General features: G+C 36.5%; 1 protein-coding gene across 14 annotated transcripts in view; it reads right to left on the reverse strand.

Moving 5' to 3' along the window:
- LOC127845704 (1-phosphatidylinositol 4,5-bisphosphate phosphodiesterase eta-2-like) overlaps positions 1 to 20,086 on the reverse strand; it is a 146,212-nt gene that overhangs the window by 15,126 nt on the left and 111,000 nt on the right. For all 14 annotated transcript variants that reach the window (XM_052376848.1, XM_052376867.1, XM_052376841.1 and 11 more), the window contains 10 exons: positions 16,267 to 16,337; positions 9,985 to 10,136; positions 7,979 to 8,108; positions 7,349 to 7,461; positions 6,551 to 6,617; positions 5,484 to 5,577; positions 5,111 to 5,228; positions 4,480 to 4,565; positions 2,607 to 2,727; positions 1,314 to 1,399 (listed from right to left, as the gene is read on the reverse strand). In XM_052376848.1, the coding sequence (XP_052232808.1) occupies positions 1,314 to 1,399; positions 2,607 to 2,727; positions 4,480 to 4,565; positions 5,111 to 5,228; positions 5,484 to 5,577; positions 6,551 to 6,617; positions 7,349 to 7,461; positions 7,979 to 8,108; positions 9,985 to 10,136; positions 16,267 to 16,337 (1,038 nt within the window). The remainder of the gene's footprint in view (positions 1 to 1,313; positions 1,400 to 2,606; positions 2,728 to 4,479; positions 4,566 to 5,110; positions 5,229 to 5,483; positions 5,578 to 6,550; positions 6,618 to 7,348; positions 7,462 to 7,978; positions 8,109 to 9,984; positions 10,137 to 16,266; positions 16,338 to 20,086) is intronic.

Consider the following 20,086-nt stretch of genomic DNA (forward strand, 5'->3'; position numbering starts at 1 on the left):
CAATAATACATGTGCATTAATTTATAATATGTGCTTTGATTGTAATAATATAATCAAAATAAAGCCACAACATACTTTGATGTTAAAACAGATGTTCCTTTTAAGACCCCAATCAGGTTTAGGATGCCGACATACGTGAAAACGAGCACCGCATAACGGGTGCCACGCTCGGCTGCGAAAGCTTGTCAGAATAATTTTTTTTTTTTTTTTTTTTTAGAGATCACAGTGACCTTGACCTTTGACCTAGTGACCCAACAAGAGATGTGTTTGTCAGAAACACAATGCCCCCTACTGCGCCGCATTTAAATAAAATTTCTATTTATCATTTGGCAGGTAAAGAAATCATCTCCCTTTAAAGATTATTACTTCCCTTGAATTTTGTCCAATCCAACCGGGGTGGGGATGGGGGGTGGGTGGGGAGGGTCTCACAGTCACTTATGACCATGTCAGACATCACTGACAACCAAGGCCTGTGGTTTAAAAGAGATCATAACCAGAGTTGAACCAGAGTTTATCATGTATCTATGGACATAAGTCCACAGGTATGTAATGAACATCAAAGAAATTATAATTATATCATTTAAAAAAAACTTTGAAAATCAATCATTTGGGTTATAAATATTCAAAATAATAAATCCGTACAGTAACTGTGAAAAGAACTTCAATTCTTGGTAAGGAAGTATATAATATGAGATTTATAATTATATAAATTACTTCCCTTTAAAATAATTGTCTGTAACAAATCTCTATTTTTAGTAGCAAATAATAAAAAGCCACTATACTGTGACTGTAGATTCACCACTCAAAATGTTCAGCTCCATTAGATACACATGCATGCCAAATATATAAAGTGGCTATGTTCAATATTGAATAATTTTCTCCCTTTTTAAAGCTTATTACTTCCCTTAAATCTGTATTTTTTACCATAGACTAAAGGATGACCTTGACCTTTTACCACAATGTGTTTGTCAGAAACACAATGCCGCCTACTGGGCTGCTTTGATTTATTTAACAAAAATATATATATGTGGGCAGGTCAAATAACTATGACCTTTTAAAGCTTATTACTTCCCTTGACTTTTTTTTTTCGACCCTAGACCTTGAAGGATGATGTTCACCTTGAAATTTTACCACTCAAAATGTGCAGCTCCATGAGATACAAATGCATGCCAAATATCAAGGTGCTATCTTCAATATTTAAAAAGTGGCCCATGTTAAGATTTTAGCACGACGCCTACAGCAGACGGCGGACGACGAGGCTGGCTATGACAATAGCTCTGGTTTTCTCCGAAATCAGCCTCGCTAAAAAATACCTCCAAAAATGCGTGTCATGTAGTTAGCCATTTTTGTTTGCTGCTCTATGGAACAATGATTTTCAATTGACAGGGTCACTGGATATCTGGAAATATATATCAACTACAACAAAAACAGAAAACAAGAAACCGTCGGAGACGGGTGATTCTCCCCAAAGTTTTTTTTTGTCACAATATTGCACTATAAATTCAGATAAAAGGAAAAGTCTTGAGGGCACAGTAGTTGGGGGGACAATAATTTTTTTATAGAAAATTTCAAAGGGCCATAACTCTGTGAAATATCATCCTACCAGAACCCGCTGATAATATGCACATCTCTTGGTAGTGAAGCTTCCCATAAAGTTTCATTGAATTTCGGTCATTAGTTGCTGAGAAATAGCCCGGACAATAATTGCACTATATGTACAGTGAATGGAAAATTTCAAAAATTTCAAAGGGCCATGACTCTGTGAAAAATCATCCGACCAGAACCCGCTGATAATATACACATCTCCTCTTGGAAGTGAAGCTTCCCATAAAGTTTAATTGAATTCCTGTAATTAGTTGCTGAGAAATAGCCCGGACAAGAATTGCACTATATGTACAGTTAATGGAAAATAAAAAAAAATTCAAAGGGCCAAAACTCTGTGAAAAATCATCCGACCAGAACCCGCTGATAATACTCTTTGTAGTGAAGCTTCCCATAAAGTTTCATTAAATTCCGGTCATTAGTGTCTGAGAAATAGCTCGGACAAAAATTGTGCATGGACGGACACACGGACGGACAGACGAAGCGGCGACTATATGCTCCCCCCAAAAAAAATTTTGGGGGAGCATAATAAACCAGGTTGTATTTTTTTGGTATCCTAGTACTGCTTAAATACTCTGGCATCAAAAGTTCATCTATGAAATTTGTTCCACTGTTTCGGAAAACTAAATTACAACATAAATTTTAGGGCACTAGTCTAACTGGACAAGTAGTTATTAAGATTAATTTCCAGCCTTGAAGAGAAATTATTAAAATAATTAAGGACCAAGATCACTGAACTCAAATGAAGGCTAAGATATTTATGCTCCCCCCAAATGTTTTTTGGGGGAGCATATAGGCGCCGCTTCGTCTGTCCATCCATGTGTCCGTCCGTCCGTGCACAATTTTTGTCCGAGCTATTTCTCCTTTGGGGAGCATCACCCGTCTCCGATGGTTTCTTGTTTACATAAGATATCAATTTAGTGTTTGGTGATGACAACATGAAAAGTAATCTTCAGAGAACAGATATACTCATGACCACATTAAATAAGGTAAGAAATACGTACGGTGAGGTGACAAATGCATAGTCTTTGATGGCATTGATGACATCAATAAACAGGATTTTAGATGTGAAGGTATAGCCATGGTATATGACTGGTTCACCATCATTTCCATCCCAGCAGTCCACTGAAAAACAGTACAACTTAAGGAAACATACTTAATGCTCCTCACTTATAATACTTTAACAAATTTACAGTCAATAGAAAGTTGAGAAAAATAACTAAAATTAATTGTAAAAAATTAAACTTTCAGGTATTTTCTTCGATCAAATTTGCAAATACAAATTATGAGCTATTGTTAACATATTCTTACAAGAAAACAAAAGGAAAATCCTTTCCATATTTACACTTGTTCTTAGAAATATTGAATTTTTCATATCAATAAAAAATGCACTGGTTTAAGTGAAATAAACAAAAGTAACAAGAGCACCGCCTTGCGGGTGCAGACCGCTCATCTATTTTTCTTTTTAAAGGTGAAGGGACCTATCACAATTTCAATCACAAAGGAGGGAGGGGTGGAGTGGAGAGGGGTGTATAGTGTGGGAGTGTGGTCATTTATTACATTATCTTCCAAAAATGAAAAAAAAAAAGAAAAAAAAGTTTGTTTTTTTGGGGGGCGAGGGGGGGGGGGATTCTTGGATGGGATGGTTGGACGGTATTTCAAAAATAAAATAATAAAAATCAATATTTGTGTTTTTGAACAATGTTTAAAAAAATAAATATTGTTTTCTTTTGGGGGGGGGGGGTGGGGGGGGTGGGGGGTAAAGTGTGAGGGTGTGGTGGTCATTTATTAGATGATCGTTAAAAAAAAAAAAAAAAAAAAAAAAAATTGGCGGAGGGGGGGGGGGGGATTTGGGGAGAGGGGGTGTGGGGGATGGTTTGGGTGGATTCTATAGTGGTATGTCAGGTAAGAGTTGTTTTGTCAAAGTATCAATCAAATCTAATCATAAATAAAGAAGTTATGGCAATTTTAGCGAAATTTAATAATTTGACCTTGAGAGTCAAGGTCACTCAAAGGTCAAGGTAAAATTCAACTTGCCAGGTACAGTACCCTCATAATAGCATGAAAGTATTTGAAGCTTGAAAGCAATAGCCTTGATACTTTAGAAGTAAAGTGGATCTAGACACAAAACTTTACCATATATTCAAAGTTACTAAGTCAAAAAAGGGCCATAATTCCATAAAATGACAACCAGAGTTATGCAACTCGTCCTTGTCAAAATGCCAGTCAGAGTTACATAACTTTGCCTGCACAGTCCCCTTATGACAGTTAGTAAGTGATGCAAGTATGAAAGCAATAGCTTTGATATTTTAGGAATAAAGTGGAACTTAACCAAATGTTCAATAAAAAGGGCACATAATTCTGTCAAAATGCCAGTCAGAGTTACATAACTTTGCCTTCACAGTCCCCTTATGATAGTTAGTAAGTGTTGCAAGTATGAAAGCAATAGCTTTGATACTAAAGGAATAAAATGGACCTTAACACAAAACTTTACCAAAATTTTCAATTTTCTAAGAATAAAAAGGGCACATAATTCTGTCAAAATGCACGCCAGAGTTATCTAACTTTGCCTGCCCAGTCCCCTCATGATAGTAAGTAAGTGTACCAAGTATGAATGCGATAGAATTGATACTTTATGAGAAAAGTGGACCTAAACGCAAAACTTAACCGGACGCCGACGCAGACGCCGACGCCAAGGTGATGACAAAAGCTCATAATTTTTTTTTTCAAAAAATAGATGAGCTAAAAATGAATTGAGGACAAAATTTAAGCAAAAATAAACTGACTCTTTAAGGATCCATTTTGTTCTTCTCAAAGTTAACTGCAGATTTTCTTACAAAAGACTTCTTAATAAAAATGTAACACAAAATGGCTTACATTCTACACAACGGCATCCCTGTTTTAGAGCGGAGATATAGCACTCTACACGACTGGGTCCCTTTAACTGGTCTTCTGCCAGATACCTGCAAAATCCAGATCTAACAAAATCCAGATTCTACAAATGCTTACATCAATGTGCTTCACAAGCAGACTGATTTTACTTGACAAATTTAATTGCACATTAACCAAAACAGTAGAAGAAACATGACGGAAGAACAGGATAAGTATACTAACCAAATATAACCCAAAATACAATATTCGCAAAGTCATTTATATTACACAGAAGAGAATAAAAATGAAGAGCGTTCTTGGAAATCTGGACTTAATGTACGTGTGCATTGTCGTCCAAGATAAGCATGTGCCTGTGATTGCGCTGGCTAATCATGTGCCTGTGATTGCGCTGGCTAATCATGTGCCTGTGATTGTGCTGGCTAATCAGGGAGAAGACTTTCCCCTTTTATGTTATTATTAAGAAGTCTCTTGTAAACCTTTATCAAGTCTAATGGAAAGTGTCATCTTTGATAAGGATTTGGAATCTGAGACAAAACTTTGTGAATATGCATAAAGTCCTATTTTCCCAGATTCTACACAGAATTTAACCAATATGTTTGAACACTGTCCAACGTACGTGTTGTGAGATGAGTTGATGAAGTAGTTGGTCATGGGCTGCGTCATATCCTGGTACACACGCCTGTGTAAGCGGTTGAACAAGTGCTGCTGCTGAGATACCAGGAAACTGCGGAAACCTGATCGTGAATGTGAGATGGCAATTTTATCTTACTAGTTAATATATATATATTTAAAAGCAGCCACTCACTTTATATTTTACCATTTAAGTTAATATTAAGATAAATAGTTTGTAACATTTAAATATTATTTGTGTGGTTTAAAAATAATTTATAACCCTGACAACACAATAGCATGACATTTTAAATACAGTAACAATAAATTGAGGATTTATTTTCTTCTTTTTATTATTTGAAACTTGTCCTCCTGCATACCAATAAGGCTGAGCCGATTGTTGTGTTTCATCTCCTTGTGGGGCTCATACACGACCATGATCTCCTTGCAGCGGTCAAGGCCGATGTCCTTCTCCTGCAATATGAAACAGGTCAATTCTTCCAGGGCTGGGGATCAAAAAGGTCTGACATGTAATCTCAAATTAAGATTTACTTTGGTGAAAATTTTTAATTTTTTTGTGGGGAAAATTAAAAACTTTCTGGTTACAAAATAACAAAATTTGAGTTATGCTTTGGGAAAATGGGGCTTAAAGCATGTCCCAGAATTGACTGTGTGAGAGGTCCACACATGTTTGCTAGGGATGACATGTTCTGACTGAACTGGATTTTCAGAAAGTGTCGTCCCTTACTAGCTTGTGCAGACTGCACAGGCAATGCTGGGATGACACTTCATGCAAATGTGTCTTGTTCTGAGAAAACTGGGCTTAATGCTTGTGCGTAAAGTGCAGTCCCAGATTAGCCTGTGCAGTCAGCACAGGCTAATCAGGGACGACACTTTCCGCTTAAATGGTATTTTTAGTTTCAAGGAAGTCCCTCCTTACCGAAAATCAAGTTAAGGCGGACAGTGTCGTCCCTGATTAGCCTGTGCGGACTGCACAGGCTAATCTGGGACGAATTTTTACGCACATGTATTATGCCCAGTTTTATCAGAACAAGACACAAATGAATTAAGCACAGTTTTCCCAGGGCAAGGCTCATATTTATTATGTTGGGATGCTAAAAGGCATAAACAAGAAATAGCCAGGAACTTGATATATAGCCAGGAGCTTCATGAATAAAAACCTTACAAACACAACCGCCCAGGTTTTCAACATGTTTGCAATAGCAGTAACATTTGATTATTACAAATGTAGGAAAATTGAAACAAAAACTTGTGTACGCGTGCATTTGGTTTAAACTTTAAGGTAGCTTTGAAATTTCAAGGACTGCAAGGGGCAAAAAATTTACCAAGATACAAACATTCTATTCTCTGTGTGGTGATGATTATTGTAAAATATGCGGAATGTTATGCCACCTTGTCTTACAACAAAACAACTCAAAATTGATACCTTCTGTTCCTGTGTTAAAAACATTTGCAGGTCAGATGCAGTCATGTACCCAACATCCTTTGCATAACTGAAAAACAACCAAAATTAAATTTACATAGCAAAGTGAGGTTTGGTGATATAGAGGTTTAGTGATATAGAGGTTTGGTGATATAGAGGTTTAGGGATAAAGAGGTTTGGTGGTCAAGAGGTTTAGGGATAAAAAGGTTTGGTGGTCAAGAGGTTTGGTGATCAAGAGGGTTTGGTGATCAAGAGGTTTGGTGATCAAGAGGTTTGGTGATCAAGAGGGTTTGGTGATCAAGAGGTTTGGTGATCAAGAGGCTTGGTGATCAAGAGGTTTGGTGATCAAGAGGTTTGGTGATATGAACAGTTATTTTGTCATACCAGATCACTACTCATCACACTGTAAGCCATGCGGATGTCATACCAGATCACTACTCATCACACTGTAAGCCATGCGGATGTCATACCAGATCACTACTCATCACACTGTAAGCCATGCGGATGTCATACCAGATCACTACTCATCACCCTGTAAGCCCTTCAAACACTGGAGATTATCATGCTTCTTTGCAATATTTAATTATTTTTTAGTCCCGCCGTCGTCTTAATACAATTTCTTTATAAATGATGCTTATAGTGTATGTAAACAAAATACAAAATGCATTGATATGGGCCATATGCTGTAAAGAAGGTCATCAACGAGGGATTATTGCAACAGATTGATTGATGAAAATTAGTCCACAAGCCTTGCCTTTTGCTACACCAAATTAAACTCGTCTGATGTCATGTGATACTTACATCATATAAAGCTCCTCAATTTCTGGCCTTTCTGTCAGACGCTTGTAGAACTGCACAAACTCATCACGGTCAAGGCTTGCTTTCTCTCCCTTGATTTTACGAGTATCTGCCGCCTGCAACAATGATCACCTGTTGAGTGGTGGTTACCAAAATAGAAAGTGAGAATTCACTGATAAAGTGTTAAGTGTATTAAATATAAAACCAGCTAAGAATGGTAGGTACTGGTATATAACTTTTAGCATTGATTTAAATTTAATTGTTATAATGCATATTAGTTTCAATATTCGTTTTTTACTGTTTTTATGTACTTATCATGCCAATAAACAGATCATGTGAGGTAAACCTCTAATTTGAATGGTGTATAGCAAAGTGTCCCTTAAATGTTAGATATTCATCTAGTAAAATTGACAACTTTTATAGTTCAAATGTTCCTTATTTGAAATATCATAATATATCAACTAAATTTTGTCACAGAAGCAACAAGTAGCAATTGTGTTGCATGTTGTAAAATGTAGGCAGTTGTCATGTCACAGAGTTTTTAAAGTTGAAAAAGAAAAACTTCAGCACTTTTTTAAAGCATGAATACAAAATTATGTGTCCATTAAAATAAATAATACATCAATGACATACATTGAACATTTCCTTTACATATGAGCTGTCCATGTCGGCGTTGAGACTTTTCAGCAGTTTCATAACCTCTTCAAAATCAAGACTGTTGTCGGAATTTTTGTCAGCTCTGTCAAAAGCCTCACAGATCCATCTGCAATGGAAAACAATGATCGGATTAGCATTAAAGCACTCATACAGCAGTTTTGCATTACAAAATCTTCTAAAATTTATAGGTTGTAAAATCAAGGGATCTTGGGAGAAGCCAACAGGGTCCATAGTAAGAAACAAGAGAGTCAAATGCCCTATATTGCTCACCTGACAGCCCGATCATTTTAACTGTACTGAGCAAATTGTGTTTGCACTGTTTCGCAAACGACTTAAAAGGAAAACTGCCCCAACAAATTGCAGCCATGCTCAAAATAGACAAATTGTTTAAATACACTGAGCAGGTTTCAAGGAGAGTGGGTACAAAATATGACCTCTAGAGTGTTCAAATATTTGTACAAAAGCCATATAAGCAAGACTGCCCCACCTCATGGCTGCCATGTCTTCCATTGAACCAAAATCATATCTCACATGAGAGAGAACTCTAGAGAACAAATTCTCTAACCAAGTTTCATAAATTTTACATAAACAAATGTGACTTTCAGAGTGTGCTAAAACTTTTCTTTAATTTGACAAAGCTTTGACCCCACATGGCACAGTATTGAACTTCACAAAGATATCATTGGAATAAATGTTCTGACCAACATTCATGACCATTGGAAGAGTGACTATTAAGTTTTTGACCACTGGAGACCTAGACTAAGTGCTGAATTTGGTCGAGATTTCATTGAGACAAATTTGTGACCAAGTTACATACATAGTGGGCAATAAGTTATATAGGCCTCAACAAAGTTCACGTGCCTTTTCTTTTAATTGATCTAGGAACCTTGTTTTGACTCCATTTAATCTTATTTCAAAACAGGTAAAGACATCATTGGGGGCAATGTTTTGATAATTTCTTAGAATTGGCAATAAATACACAATATATTGTTTAGTTCTTTTTGTTATGTGACTGGGTGGAATAGTTGTTTGTTCTTATATTGGACAGTTTTGACCTCTGCCAAGATATAATTAGGAAAACTGTTCTGATAATGTTTCATGAAAAATGGGCTATAAATATGCCCTACAAAATGTTCACAAGCCTTTTTCTGACCAAGTGGCATAGTTTTTGATCCTTCATGACCCAGTTTTAAACTCTTCCAATACATAATTGGAAATATGTTCTAACCAAATTTCATTAAGATTAGGCAATACTCGTGCATTCTAGATTGTTAATGAGGCAAATGTTGAAAATAGATGTATGCTGGAGGAAGGACGGCAAATGAAAACCAAAGGCCATCACTTTACCACACCATAAGCATGTTTAAATCAGGAGAGCTTAAAAATGTTCTTAAATTCATTACATCTCTGTTTGTTTTGGGTTTATTATTTATTTTATTATTTATTTTACATAAATTGATTGAACTATTAAAATACTGTTTAACAGGTAAATTATAGCACCATTATTTACCACGAAACAATTGTGTCCCTGCAATTTATTACAAAAATTAACTAACAACTCAAGTTAAGATTTCTCTTCACATTTGTATGAATACATGCCCTAAACAGCAAACATTTACATGCTTAACTAAGTCTTACTCTTATGCATTTAAACCAAGGGAACTCATATTCAAAATTTATATTCAGAAAACTGGAGAGTAATTTTTAATTCAAGCTAACCCTTATCTCATAAGAAACAAAGTGAAAACAGCTTTTGCAACCAGAATAAAACCAGAACAGCGTGTGAGTAACTCGCCGGTTGTTCAGGTTTTATGCTGTTTGCAGCTCATCAGTAACTAATATGGTTGGAAATGAAGCCTTTAAAACATGAATCTAGTAAGAAAGATCTTTAACTAAATTAAACTTTCTAAGGGACTACAAATGCGTAAAAATATGCATCTAAGTGGTAAAAGGTTAAAAAGTTTGCCATTGTCAATGCATACATGGTGTCTGACTCGCTCTGTTTAAGGAATGTGTTCAGCTGCAGGGCATATCGCAGGCCTCTGACCCACTTGTCTCGTATCTCATAGCTGTGAGCCAACAGGTACAAAACCTCATGGTTGGAGCCAAACACCACACAGAACGCCTTGCATCTCTGAAACAATCAGCATGTTATTATTCATTTGAGCTGCGGTCTAGGAAAACTGGACTTTATAACTTTGTGTAAAGTGTTATCCAATATTAGCCTGTGCAGTCTGCACCGTAAAAGTCTCTACAACACTTTTGGCCTAAAGTAAATTTTTGCTTGAAGAGACTTCCTTTGAACAAAATTGCAATAATGCAGAACATTATGTCTCTGGTTCAGGACTGAGCACAGGCTTATCTGTCATGGCACTTTACCCACATGGACTAAGTCCAATTTTCCCACAACACTGAGCTCATTTTGATCATGCATAGCAGTGTCACTCAGGTTGTTTGTTTCTACTCCCACTTAGGGCATTTTAAGGCATACTTGCCAAGTTAAATATCTTTAAAATTATGCACATGAAATACAAATAGCAGGTACGGTCAAGTGGGAAATACAGTTTGCCACCCCTGGATTGTTAAGAGAGTGCCTCATCCCTAGACCATCTGAGCTGTGTCAAGCAAAAATGGATCTTATGCCATGTGCGATGCGACCAGCGCAGCCCTAGATCAGCCCGCCCATTCAATCAGACTTATCAGGAGCTACATGGTTTGCTAATTAGATAGTGAAACCTTGCTTGCATGAAGTAGCTCATCTTAAAACTTTTATAAATCAGTGACATTAACAAGTAAACAAGTTTGCATTATCACAGAAGAAGTTTCATATTTAACTATAGTCAAAATAAGCCTTGTTGAAATCAAGGTTGATTCAAAACATCTTTCATCTTTAAATTAAATTAATTCAAATGTGGGACTCACTGTAATTTGTTAATATATCACAAATCACTTCTGACCAAATAAACTATAGTTAACTAAAAATACCTAACACAAGCCCCATGAAATCTCTACAGTTATTCATCACATGTACACCATTTGTTCTCCCTCCATAGTTATACATTCGTACTCAATTACGGGAGTGTTGGTAAAGCATATGGGAACTAGAAATGGTGCGGCAGAGGCTGACGCGTATCCCCAGGCCGCATGTTTGACCCAGGGGCGCCCCAGAGTTGGTAATGGGGCCATGCATAGTTGAGATTGACCGTATTGTCATAAGAGAAGTTATAGAAATGAAGAAATTATAGTAAAAGGCAATTTTGGATGGGCGTGGCCTATGTGGGCGGGGTGCCCCAGGGTTGGTAATGGGGCCATACATAGTTGAGATTGACCGTATTGTCATAAGAAAGGTTCAGTATCAATTTGATGTAAATCGGTGTAGAAATGAAGAAATTATAGTAAAAGGCAATTTTGGGTGGGCGTGGCCTATGTGGGCCGGGTGCCCCAGGGTTGGTAATGGGGCCATGCATAGTTGAGATTGACTGTATTGTCATAAAAGAGGTTCAGTATCAATTTGAAGTGAATCGGTGTAGAGATGAAGAAATTATAGTAAAAAGGCAATTTTGGGTGGGCGTGGCCTATATGTGGGCGGGGCGCCCCAGGGTTGGTAATGGGGCCATGCATAGTTCAGATTAACCCTATTGTCATAAGAGAGGTTCAGTATCAATTTGAAGTGAATCGGTGTAGAAATGAAGAAATTATAGTAAAAGGCAATTTTGGGTGGGCGTGGCCTATGTGTGCGGGGTGCCCCAGGGTTGGTAATGGGGCCATGCATAGCTGAGATTGACCGTATTGTCATAAGAAAGGTTCAGCATCAATTTGAAGTTAATCGGTGTAGAAATGAAGAAATTATAGTAAAACTGCAATTTTGGGTGGGCGTGGCCTGTGGGCGGGGCGCCCCAGGGTTGGTTATGGGGCCATGCATAGTTGAGATTGACTGTTTTGTCATAAGAGAGGTTCGGTATCAATTTGAAGACAATCAGTGAGGAAATGAAGAAATTATAGTAAAATAACCTAAAAAAATGAGTGAAAATCTCTGACCCAGCCCCGCCCCAACCCCCATGACTTTTGACCCAGGGGTCAGATTAAAATTCCAAATAGTGCAGGGTCGCACATATGCTCATAGCTACCATGTGTGTAAGTTTCAAGGTTCTAGTGCTTATAATGTAGGAGGAGATAGTGGCCAGGACGGACAGACGGACGGCAGAGATAACCCCAATATCCCCACGCTTTAAAAAAAACGTCGGGATAATTAATGCTTTTTCAGCAAATTAAAATCTTTTCACAGTTCAGCTTTCCAAAGTACCTTTATTCTAACTTAAAAGCATGGCCAATACATGAAATCAATACTGAAACTATCCATTCCCTCCACAAGAGATCACGTAATGGATAATAGCATAATATTATCCTAGGTTTGAAAATCTCTTTGGAAAATCTCTCCAATCTCAGAGTAGATAAATGGATTTGAATAAAACCACACACCATTATTTTTGTCATGTACTTTTTCTTTCATTATAGGTAGTCAGTTATTTGGAGATCTGCATTTGCACTGAAATTGTATATGTAAGGAGACTCGATCCTAAACAGATAATCTCAGTTTGAGGTGTTAACCCATTTAAGCCTAGTGGACTCTCCCATCCTTCTAAATTGGATCAATTTATTTCCAAAATTAGGGATGTCTAGTATATTTATTTCTATATTTAGAATATTTCTTACAGAAATTCCTTTTAGCAAACAGCGCAGACCCTGATGAGATGCCGCATCATGCGGCGTCTCATTTGGGTCTGCGCTGTTTGCCAAAGCCTTTTTTCTAGATGCTAGGCATAAATGGGTTAACTAAACATTTGGTCTTGACTTCCAAGGTGGTCTCAAGTAGAGCAAAAATATTGTTAACAGTATTGTATTACTTTCTGTTTGGGTTTTATTTCCTCCTTGTAATGATTCAGTTTTTAATGTCAATAAAGGTTTAAGACTGGAAAATGAACATTTTCCCTAAAATTGTCATAAAAAATCATCTATCAATTCTTGTCTTGACCCTGGACAGACATACAGCAGAAATGGCGAAAGCCCTTTTGGACATTGCTGACCAACATTTCAAAGGTCCATGGTGAAATGCAAGATGGTAAGCCTTACTGTCCAGTAATTATTTCTTCCAAAGAATCTAATCCCCTTCTTACAACAACATTATTTTGTGGTTAGCGGTTCTTGACATTTCCGAAATTAAAAAGAGAATTTCCTTCCGATTTCGTTACAACCTTCAGTAGTACACAACAATAAATTCAGAGATTTATTTCAAATGTTAATGGTGCGAATCAAGTTTTGCCAACATAAGACTTAACTATTGATTTACAAAAATATTCGCACATATACGATGACGTTGCGTCGCAAATGTTTTGCAAACATGATTTCCAAGATGGCAAACAATAAAAGGAAATTATGATGCTCAGCAAAAATGACAAATAATAATCGAATTAATGACAGACTCATGATTAATATGTTAACTGTAATAGCATGTTAGTAAAATCGAAGATATTCCAAGGTAAACATTCTAAATATAGTAATTTACCCTAATTAAATGTATCATTAACACTCAAGCCTGTGTGCTGATATGTGTACATATTTTTGAAACAATGCAAAACTTGCAGCTTTAATGTATTTCCCCAAATCAGACTTGTGCCTTTTTGTTGCCTTTTTTTTAATCAACCAATATGTTAAAATTCCCTTTTTTAAATTAATTTTGCCATGCCTCTATGTCCTACTGGAATAAACACTTCTAATTGAGGCCTGTGAAATTTACAAAAGGCCTGTTGTTGTTTTTCCCCTTGTAAGCCATTCTTGCCTATAAATTGTGACAGCCTTTTGCTATGTCAGATACAGACAGGATCCACCATAAAACTATTGTATCAGCCCACCATAAAACTATTGTATCAGCTGTAGACAATGAAAGGCAGACACAAAAGCTTGACTCAAAACTCAGCATTAAGTGTTGTCCCATATAAGCTTTTGCAGTCTACAAAGGCAAATCAGGGATGACACTTTCCCCTTTTATTGAAGTTGTCTTTTGTAGGAAGTCTCTTCCAAAAAAGAGCTCCGAACTCGGAGGCAGATGTCCCCCCAAAAGGGCCTTGACAAGAGTGTTAACAAGGTTTTACTATAGCCATATAAGGAAAAATGCCCCGCCCCCTAGCGCCATGTTTTTCAACCAACCAGCATCATTTTCAAACTCGACCAAGATATTATTGGGATGAATCTTCTAACCAAGTTTCATGAAGATTGTTCAATAAATGTGGCCTCTAGAGTGTTAACAAGATTTTACAATAGCCATATATAGCCATATAAGGAAAAATGCCCCGCCCCTTGGCAGCCATGTTTTTCAAGCAAAGGTTACCATTTTTGAACTCATCCAAGTTATCAGTGGGACAAATCTTCTGAGCAAGTTTCATAAAGATCAGAAAATAAATGTGGCCTCTAGAGTGTTAACAAGGTTTTACTATAGCCATATAAGGAAAAATGCCCCGCCCCTTGGCGGCCATGTTTTTCAACCAACTGGCATCATTTTCAAACTCGTCCAAGATATTATTGGGATGAATCTTCTCACCAAGTTTTATGAAGATCAGACAATAAATGTGGCCTCTAGAGTGTTAACAAGATTTTACTATAGCCATATATAGCCATATAAGGAAAAATGCCCCGCCCCTTGGCAGCCATGTTTTTCAAGCAAACGTCACCATTTTCGAACTCATCCAAGATATCATTGAAACCAATCGTCTGACCAAATTTCATGAAGATTGGACAATAAATGTGGCCTCTAGAGAGTTAACAAGGCAAATGTTGACGCTGCACAACAGAGGACGGACAAAAAGTGATCACAAAAGCTCACCATGAGCACGCTGTGCTCAGGTGAGCTAAAAAATCGAGAGCATCTCCATATGCCTAAGGATTATGCTGCAATCATGTTAAAATAGATTTTAACAAGGGCTGTTTGTAAAACATGCATGCCCCCCTATATGGGCTATAAGTTGTAGTAGCAGCCATTGTGTGAATACGTTTTTTGTCACTGTAGTAGAGTAGTAGTAGAAGTAGTAGTAGTAGTAGTAGTAGTAGTAGTTGTAGTAGTAGTAGTAGTAGTAGTAGTAGTAGTAGTAGTAGTAGTAATAGAGTAGTAGTAGTAGTAGGTGGTGGTAGCAGAAGAAATAGTAGTAGTAGTAGTAGAAGTGGTAGTAGTAGTAGTAGTAGTAGTAGTAGTAGTAGTAGTAGTAGTAGTAGTAGTAGTAGTAGCAGTAGAAGTAGTAGTAGTAGTAGTAGTAGTAGTAGTAGTAGTAGTAGTAGTAGAAGAAGTAGAAGTGGTAGTAGCAGCAGCAGCAGCAGCAGCAGCAGCAGCAGTAGTAGTAGTAGTAGTATGCATTACAAAAATGCTGTTAGCCTTACATTTGGTAAAATTTAAATATATTACAAGGGAGGCAAATCTGTAACAATACATTTTAACTTATTGCATTTGTTTCCCCTGTAGTGTATTACCTCCCCTGTCCTGCTTATATTTATATTAATCAACAAAATTAAACATTAACACAATATTAAATATACAAAATATACAAAAAATCTCATATACTGATAATATTTTTACTGATCCACTGTATTTTACTAAAAGGATGATGTTTCATTGGACTGATAATTATAGATTTAGGATTACAGACCAGTTGCTTCAGTAATATTGTTCAGAGTGTGTCCTGTTGGCCGCGTATGCATAAGTTGAATTATCATTCGAGTCACCGTGACCTTGACCTTTGACTTAGTGACCTCAAAATCAATAGGGGTCATCTGCGAGTCATGATCAATGTACCTATGAAGTTTCATGATCCTAGGCCCAAGCGTTCTTGAGTTATTATCCGGAAACCACCTGGTGGACGGACGTACCGACACCTGGTGGACATACCGACCTACCGACATGAGCAAAGCAATATACCCCCTCTTCTTTGAAGGGGGGCATAACAAATCTATTTTACAAGCACATTTGGGACTCGCTCTGTGACGAGGAAGTTGAATGAATGTGCGTCAAGTGTCAACTCAGATTAGTCTGTGCAGTTCGCAGATGCTAATCAGGGACAACACTTTCTGCTTTTATTATATTATTTTTCGTTTACAGAAAGTCTTTTCTTAGCAAAATCAAGTTTAGGCCGAAAGTGTCCGCTTTACAAACATGCATTAAACCCCTTTCCACAGAGCACAGTCCTTTTATATTCCTGAATAAAAAGACCCACTGTACTCACGTCATGATGATCCAGTCGCTTGGCATAATCTTTTTCTCCCTCTCTTACTTCTTCAATTGACGATAGTGGCCCTTGATAATAAAAGGTTTTTAAAAGCAAAGTTGTACCACAAGATTATCTTACCAAAAGAAACACACTTCTCAAAGAAGAATGGCAAAATTACAAACAACTAACTCTTTCAGTGCGGGAACCGAATTTTGAAGGCCTTTGCAAACAGTTTGGATCCAGATGAGACGCCACAGATGTCGCTTCTCATCAGGATCCAAACTGTTTGCTATTCTAATAGTATTCTTTGAAAAAAATCGAAGAAAATGCTTACTTTAGAAATTCAGCAGACAACATTTTAGCAGGCGACAAATTTCCCAACATGCAAAGGGTTAAAACAAAAACATAAAAGGCCTAGGTGCGCTCACCTGGGATCAAAAGATTATCCATTTGTAATGTAACGGGTTGTAATGGGTATATTTAAGTAAAATGTATATGCAATGTATTTTATTATTATGAGTTTATTTTTTGACAGGATAATAGATATATTTCAGTAATATGTAACGAACAGAAAAATATAAGAATCGTGACTCGCAAAATGCGTATAAACAATTAGTAGGTACATTAAGCGGGAAGAAGCGACATTCCGATAGGTATATTTCAGTAATATGTAACGAACAGAAAAATATAAGAATCGTGACTCGCAAAATGCATATAAACAATAATTAGGTACATTAAGCAATACAAATTGGAGATGTCAAATTAAATGGAGACCCGCGAGTACAGAGGCGTAAAAGTCCGGTATGCACACGTTTGACGCCCATTACTTGATGACAGGCGTGGGTCACGAATAAGGCGAGTACGTAACGAAATTGGTATAAAAGCGGAGTAATTTTAACGGACCAGGAGCCATTTGACCCATTCGAGCCAATCGAGTAGAGTAGTCACGCTTTCTTGACGTGGCGGCCTATTGGCCGCCGCGCTGTAAAATTGTACTTCATGAACATTAGAAGCGTTGTGTTAGAAAATATTCAACAGAAATAAATCTCGATGGAAACAGAAATGAACTTTAGTTGATACTGTGTGTTCACAATGTGTAATTACGTGACACAGTACATTTTATGGTGCCGTGACCAGGATGAACCAGAAGTGCCACTCATTTCAACGACCAACAGGAAAAAAACCAACGCGACATGGAAAACGGAGTACAAACAACACTATACGGAATCACAGGCCAACGGAACAAAAAAGAACGCAGATGGAAAAACCGGTCAGTGTTTTCATAAATAATGGCAAACAGGGGTTTATTTCAAATTTTATCAAGTAAGAAATAAAAAGTAAAAGGCGTCATGACAACGAAATTTTTAAAAATTGTTTTAAAGAATTTAAGGTAGTCAGATGTTAAAAATAATAATGATGATAATCAATTATGTACAAACAAATTTTGCAAATATCAAAATCATGCCAATTTTGCATTTATCGGTACATTTTTATAAATAGCGGTTGAATAAAAAGAGATATTTGAGTTTTACATTATTTTTATGAGTTATGGAAATCATTAAATTAAAGGTGTACACACAGAGAGTATTTAAAGAATTTTTATATATTTTTAGTATTGTTAGAATATAGGATTATGTACGGACTTATGTTTTTTTTTTTGCATACCAATACATTTTAAATTGTTGGAATGTTTGTAAATGTTCATTAAATTAAAATGTACGAGGAAAAATAAGAGTATTTAAAACAGTTTTGTTTATTATTTTAATAAAGAAAATAAGGCGGGTTTTGTTTATTAGAATGATAAAGAAAATTAAAGAGGACGAATAAATAAAATTATTGGAAAATTTAAAAATAGTTTTCCGAATTGTAAAAGAAAGCAAATAGGAAATAAGAACAGTAATGGTAATTGCCAATATGAATAGGGCAGACACTTAAAAAAAAAAAATTATGTAAATATGCACATACGTCTTTGTGTTGATGCAAATATATGTAGGATATCGGTAATATTGAAGGTCTCGAGTAATTTTAAGTAAGAATTTAATGCGATCTGACGCGTATAGTGCAGTTAAAATATAACGATATGTACGCATTAAATTTCTAATATAATTGTTTAAGGGTTACAATTATATTTTATGAGCACAGCTGACTGATCAGCGTTCGGACATACCGAGCCCAAGGTTCTGATAACCTTAGCGTCCTCATGAGTTAGAGAATTTATCCCTGTGCCATCGAAGCAAATTATGCTACTGACAGAAGATGCGATGTCGCATAAGAATTATTTGAGTAGTTCGATTAGGAGCAAAGACCTGAATTTTGAAGTATACTGATACGTGTTCTTATATTATGAATGCATATATATAAAAGTCTGCCTTGTCATATTTGCGCATTTTTACAAGTGCACAGGTCAAACATGTCAATAAATATATGCCCAATGGCAAAACTATAGTGATAAAGATGAGATTTATGAAATCATTATATGAACAGGTACGTCTGTCATTACCAAATACTCTAGGGCAACAAAGTGGCGCACGCCTGTCAAAAATTTGCTGGCTGCACGTGCGTAAAATGACAAAATACCAAACAGTCGAAATAGTAATCATATGATGCCTAAGGCGGTACACAAGTCATATTAAGTAAACAGCTTGTCAGATGTCAAACTGTCATGTACTTATCCGAAGTATGTTTTGAGGAACTGACTTATATTTTTCGTTGTAAAGAATTTATTTTTTTGAATAAGATATCACAGTAAGTTGTCATGACGATATTTAACAATAACTAAGGGGATATTAATAAATGTTTGCCATGATTTTGAACAACTGATACTTGTATCACCACGACGCAGATAAAATATCGAGATTTGAAGACAACGCCGAAGAAGAGCGACTTCGCGAGAAAACGCCTTCCACAACGAATAGAAGAAACAAACAACATGATTAGGATGGAACATCACGGCGTTTACTCTCAAAGTGAATACCTGGTTCTATCGCTAAAAGAAGACCAACGCCAGAAGATTTCGAAGGACAACAAGTGACGCAACACTGGACACAATACTTGTGACGTTAAACACCATAGAGTAGATGCAGCCGTTCATCTGTTTGACGTGCGTAGATAACGCATTTGGAATGATACTTCCGAGGCCTAAGACATCAAGGAGAACACTGCTATAGTTAATACCTCGTGAGCATTATGGCCAATAGAAGATCTTAATGTCCCTAAAGAAATGAAGACGCTGGGACAATCAACAAACGTACAAACGACAACGAAAACAACAACGACGATGAATACAACGGAAACGACAATCAACGACGCAAGTTAAACATCGGAAAGCAGAGCTGAATCAACAAACGCATTCCAATCGCCATGGACGAACCTACAACCGGCTTATCTTCATGACGGCGGCAATGACTTCAATGAAACATCGTATTCGCCGCGAGCTACAACTTCAAGACAACATGGACGACACCAGATGTACAGATGGCCAACGATCAACAGATGATGTTCTACACAACATTTTGATTAACATTTAAATTGTATAACAATTACTAATGTTATTTATTTCAGCAGAGACGCTTGTCAAGGAAATCTTATTGTTATCTGCATATTCTCCATCATTTATGTGTGTTTATATGAATCTAGTTTCTTTCTTCATTAAAATAGTAATTTAATAGTAAAAATTTTAAAAGATTTCTTTAATTTCATAAAAAATGGGTATATTTCAGTAAAATGTATATGCAATGTATTTTATTATTATGAGTTTATTTTTTGAAAGGATAATAGATATATTTCAGTAATATGTAACGAACAGAAAAATATAAGAATCATGACTCGCAAAATG

This window comes from Dreissena polymorpha, chromosome 1 (genome assembly GCF_020536995.1).
Source record: "Dreissena polymorpha isolate Duluth1 chromosome 1, UMN_Dpol_1.0, whole genome shotgun sequence".
Classification (NCBI taxonomy): Eukaryota; Metazoa; Mollusca; class Bivalvia; order Myida; family Dreissenidae; genus Dreissena; species Dreissena polymorpha.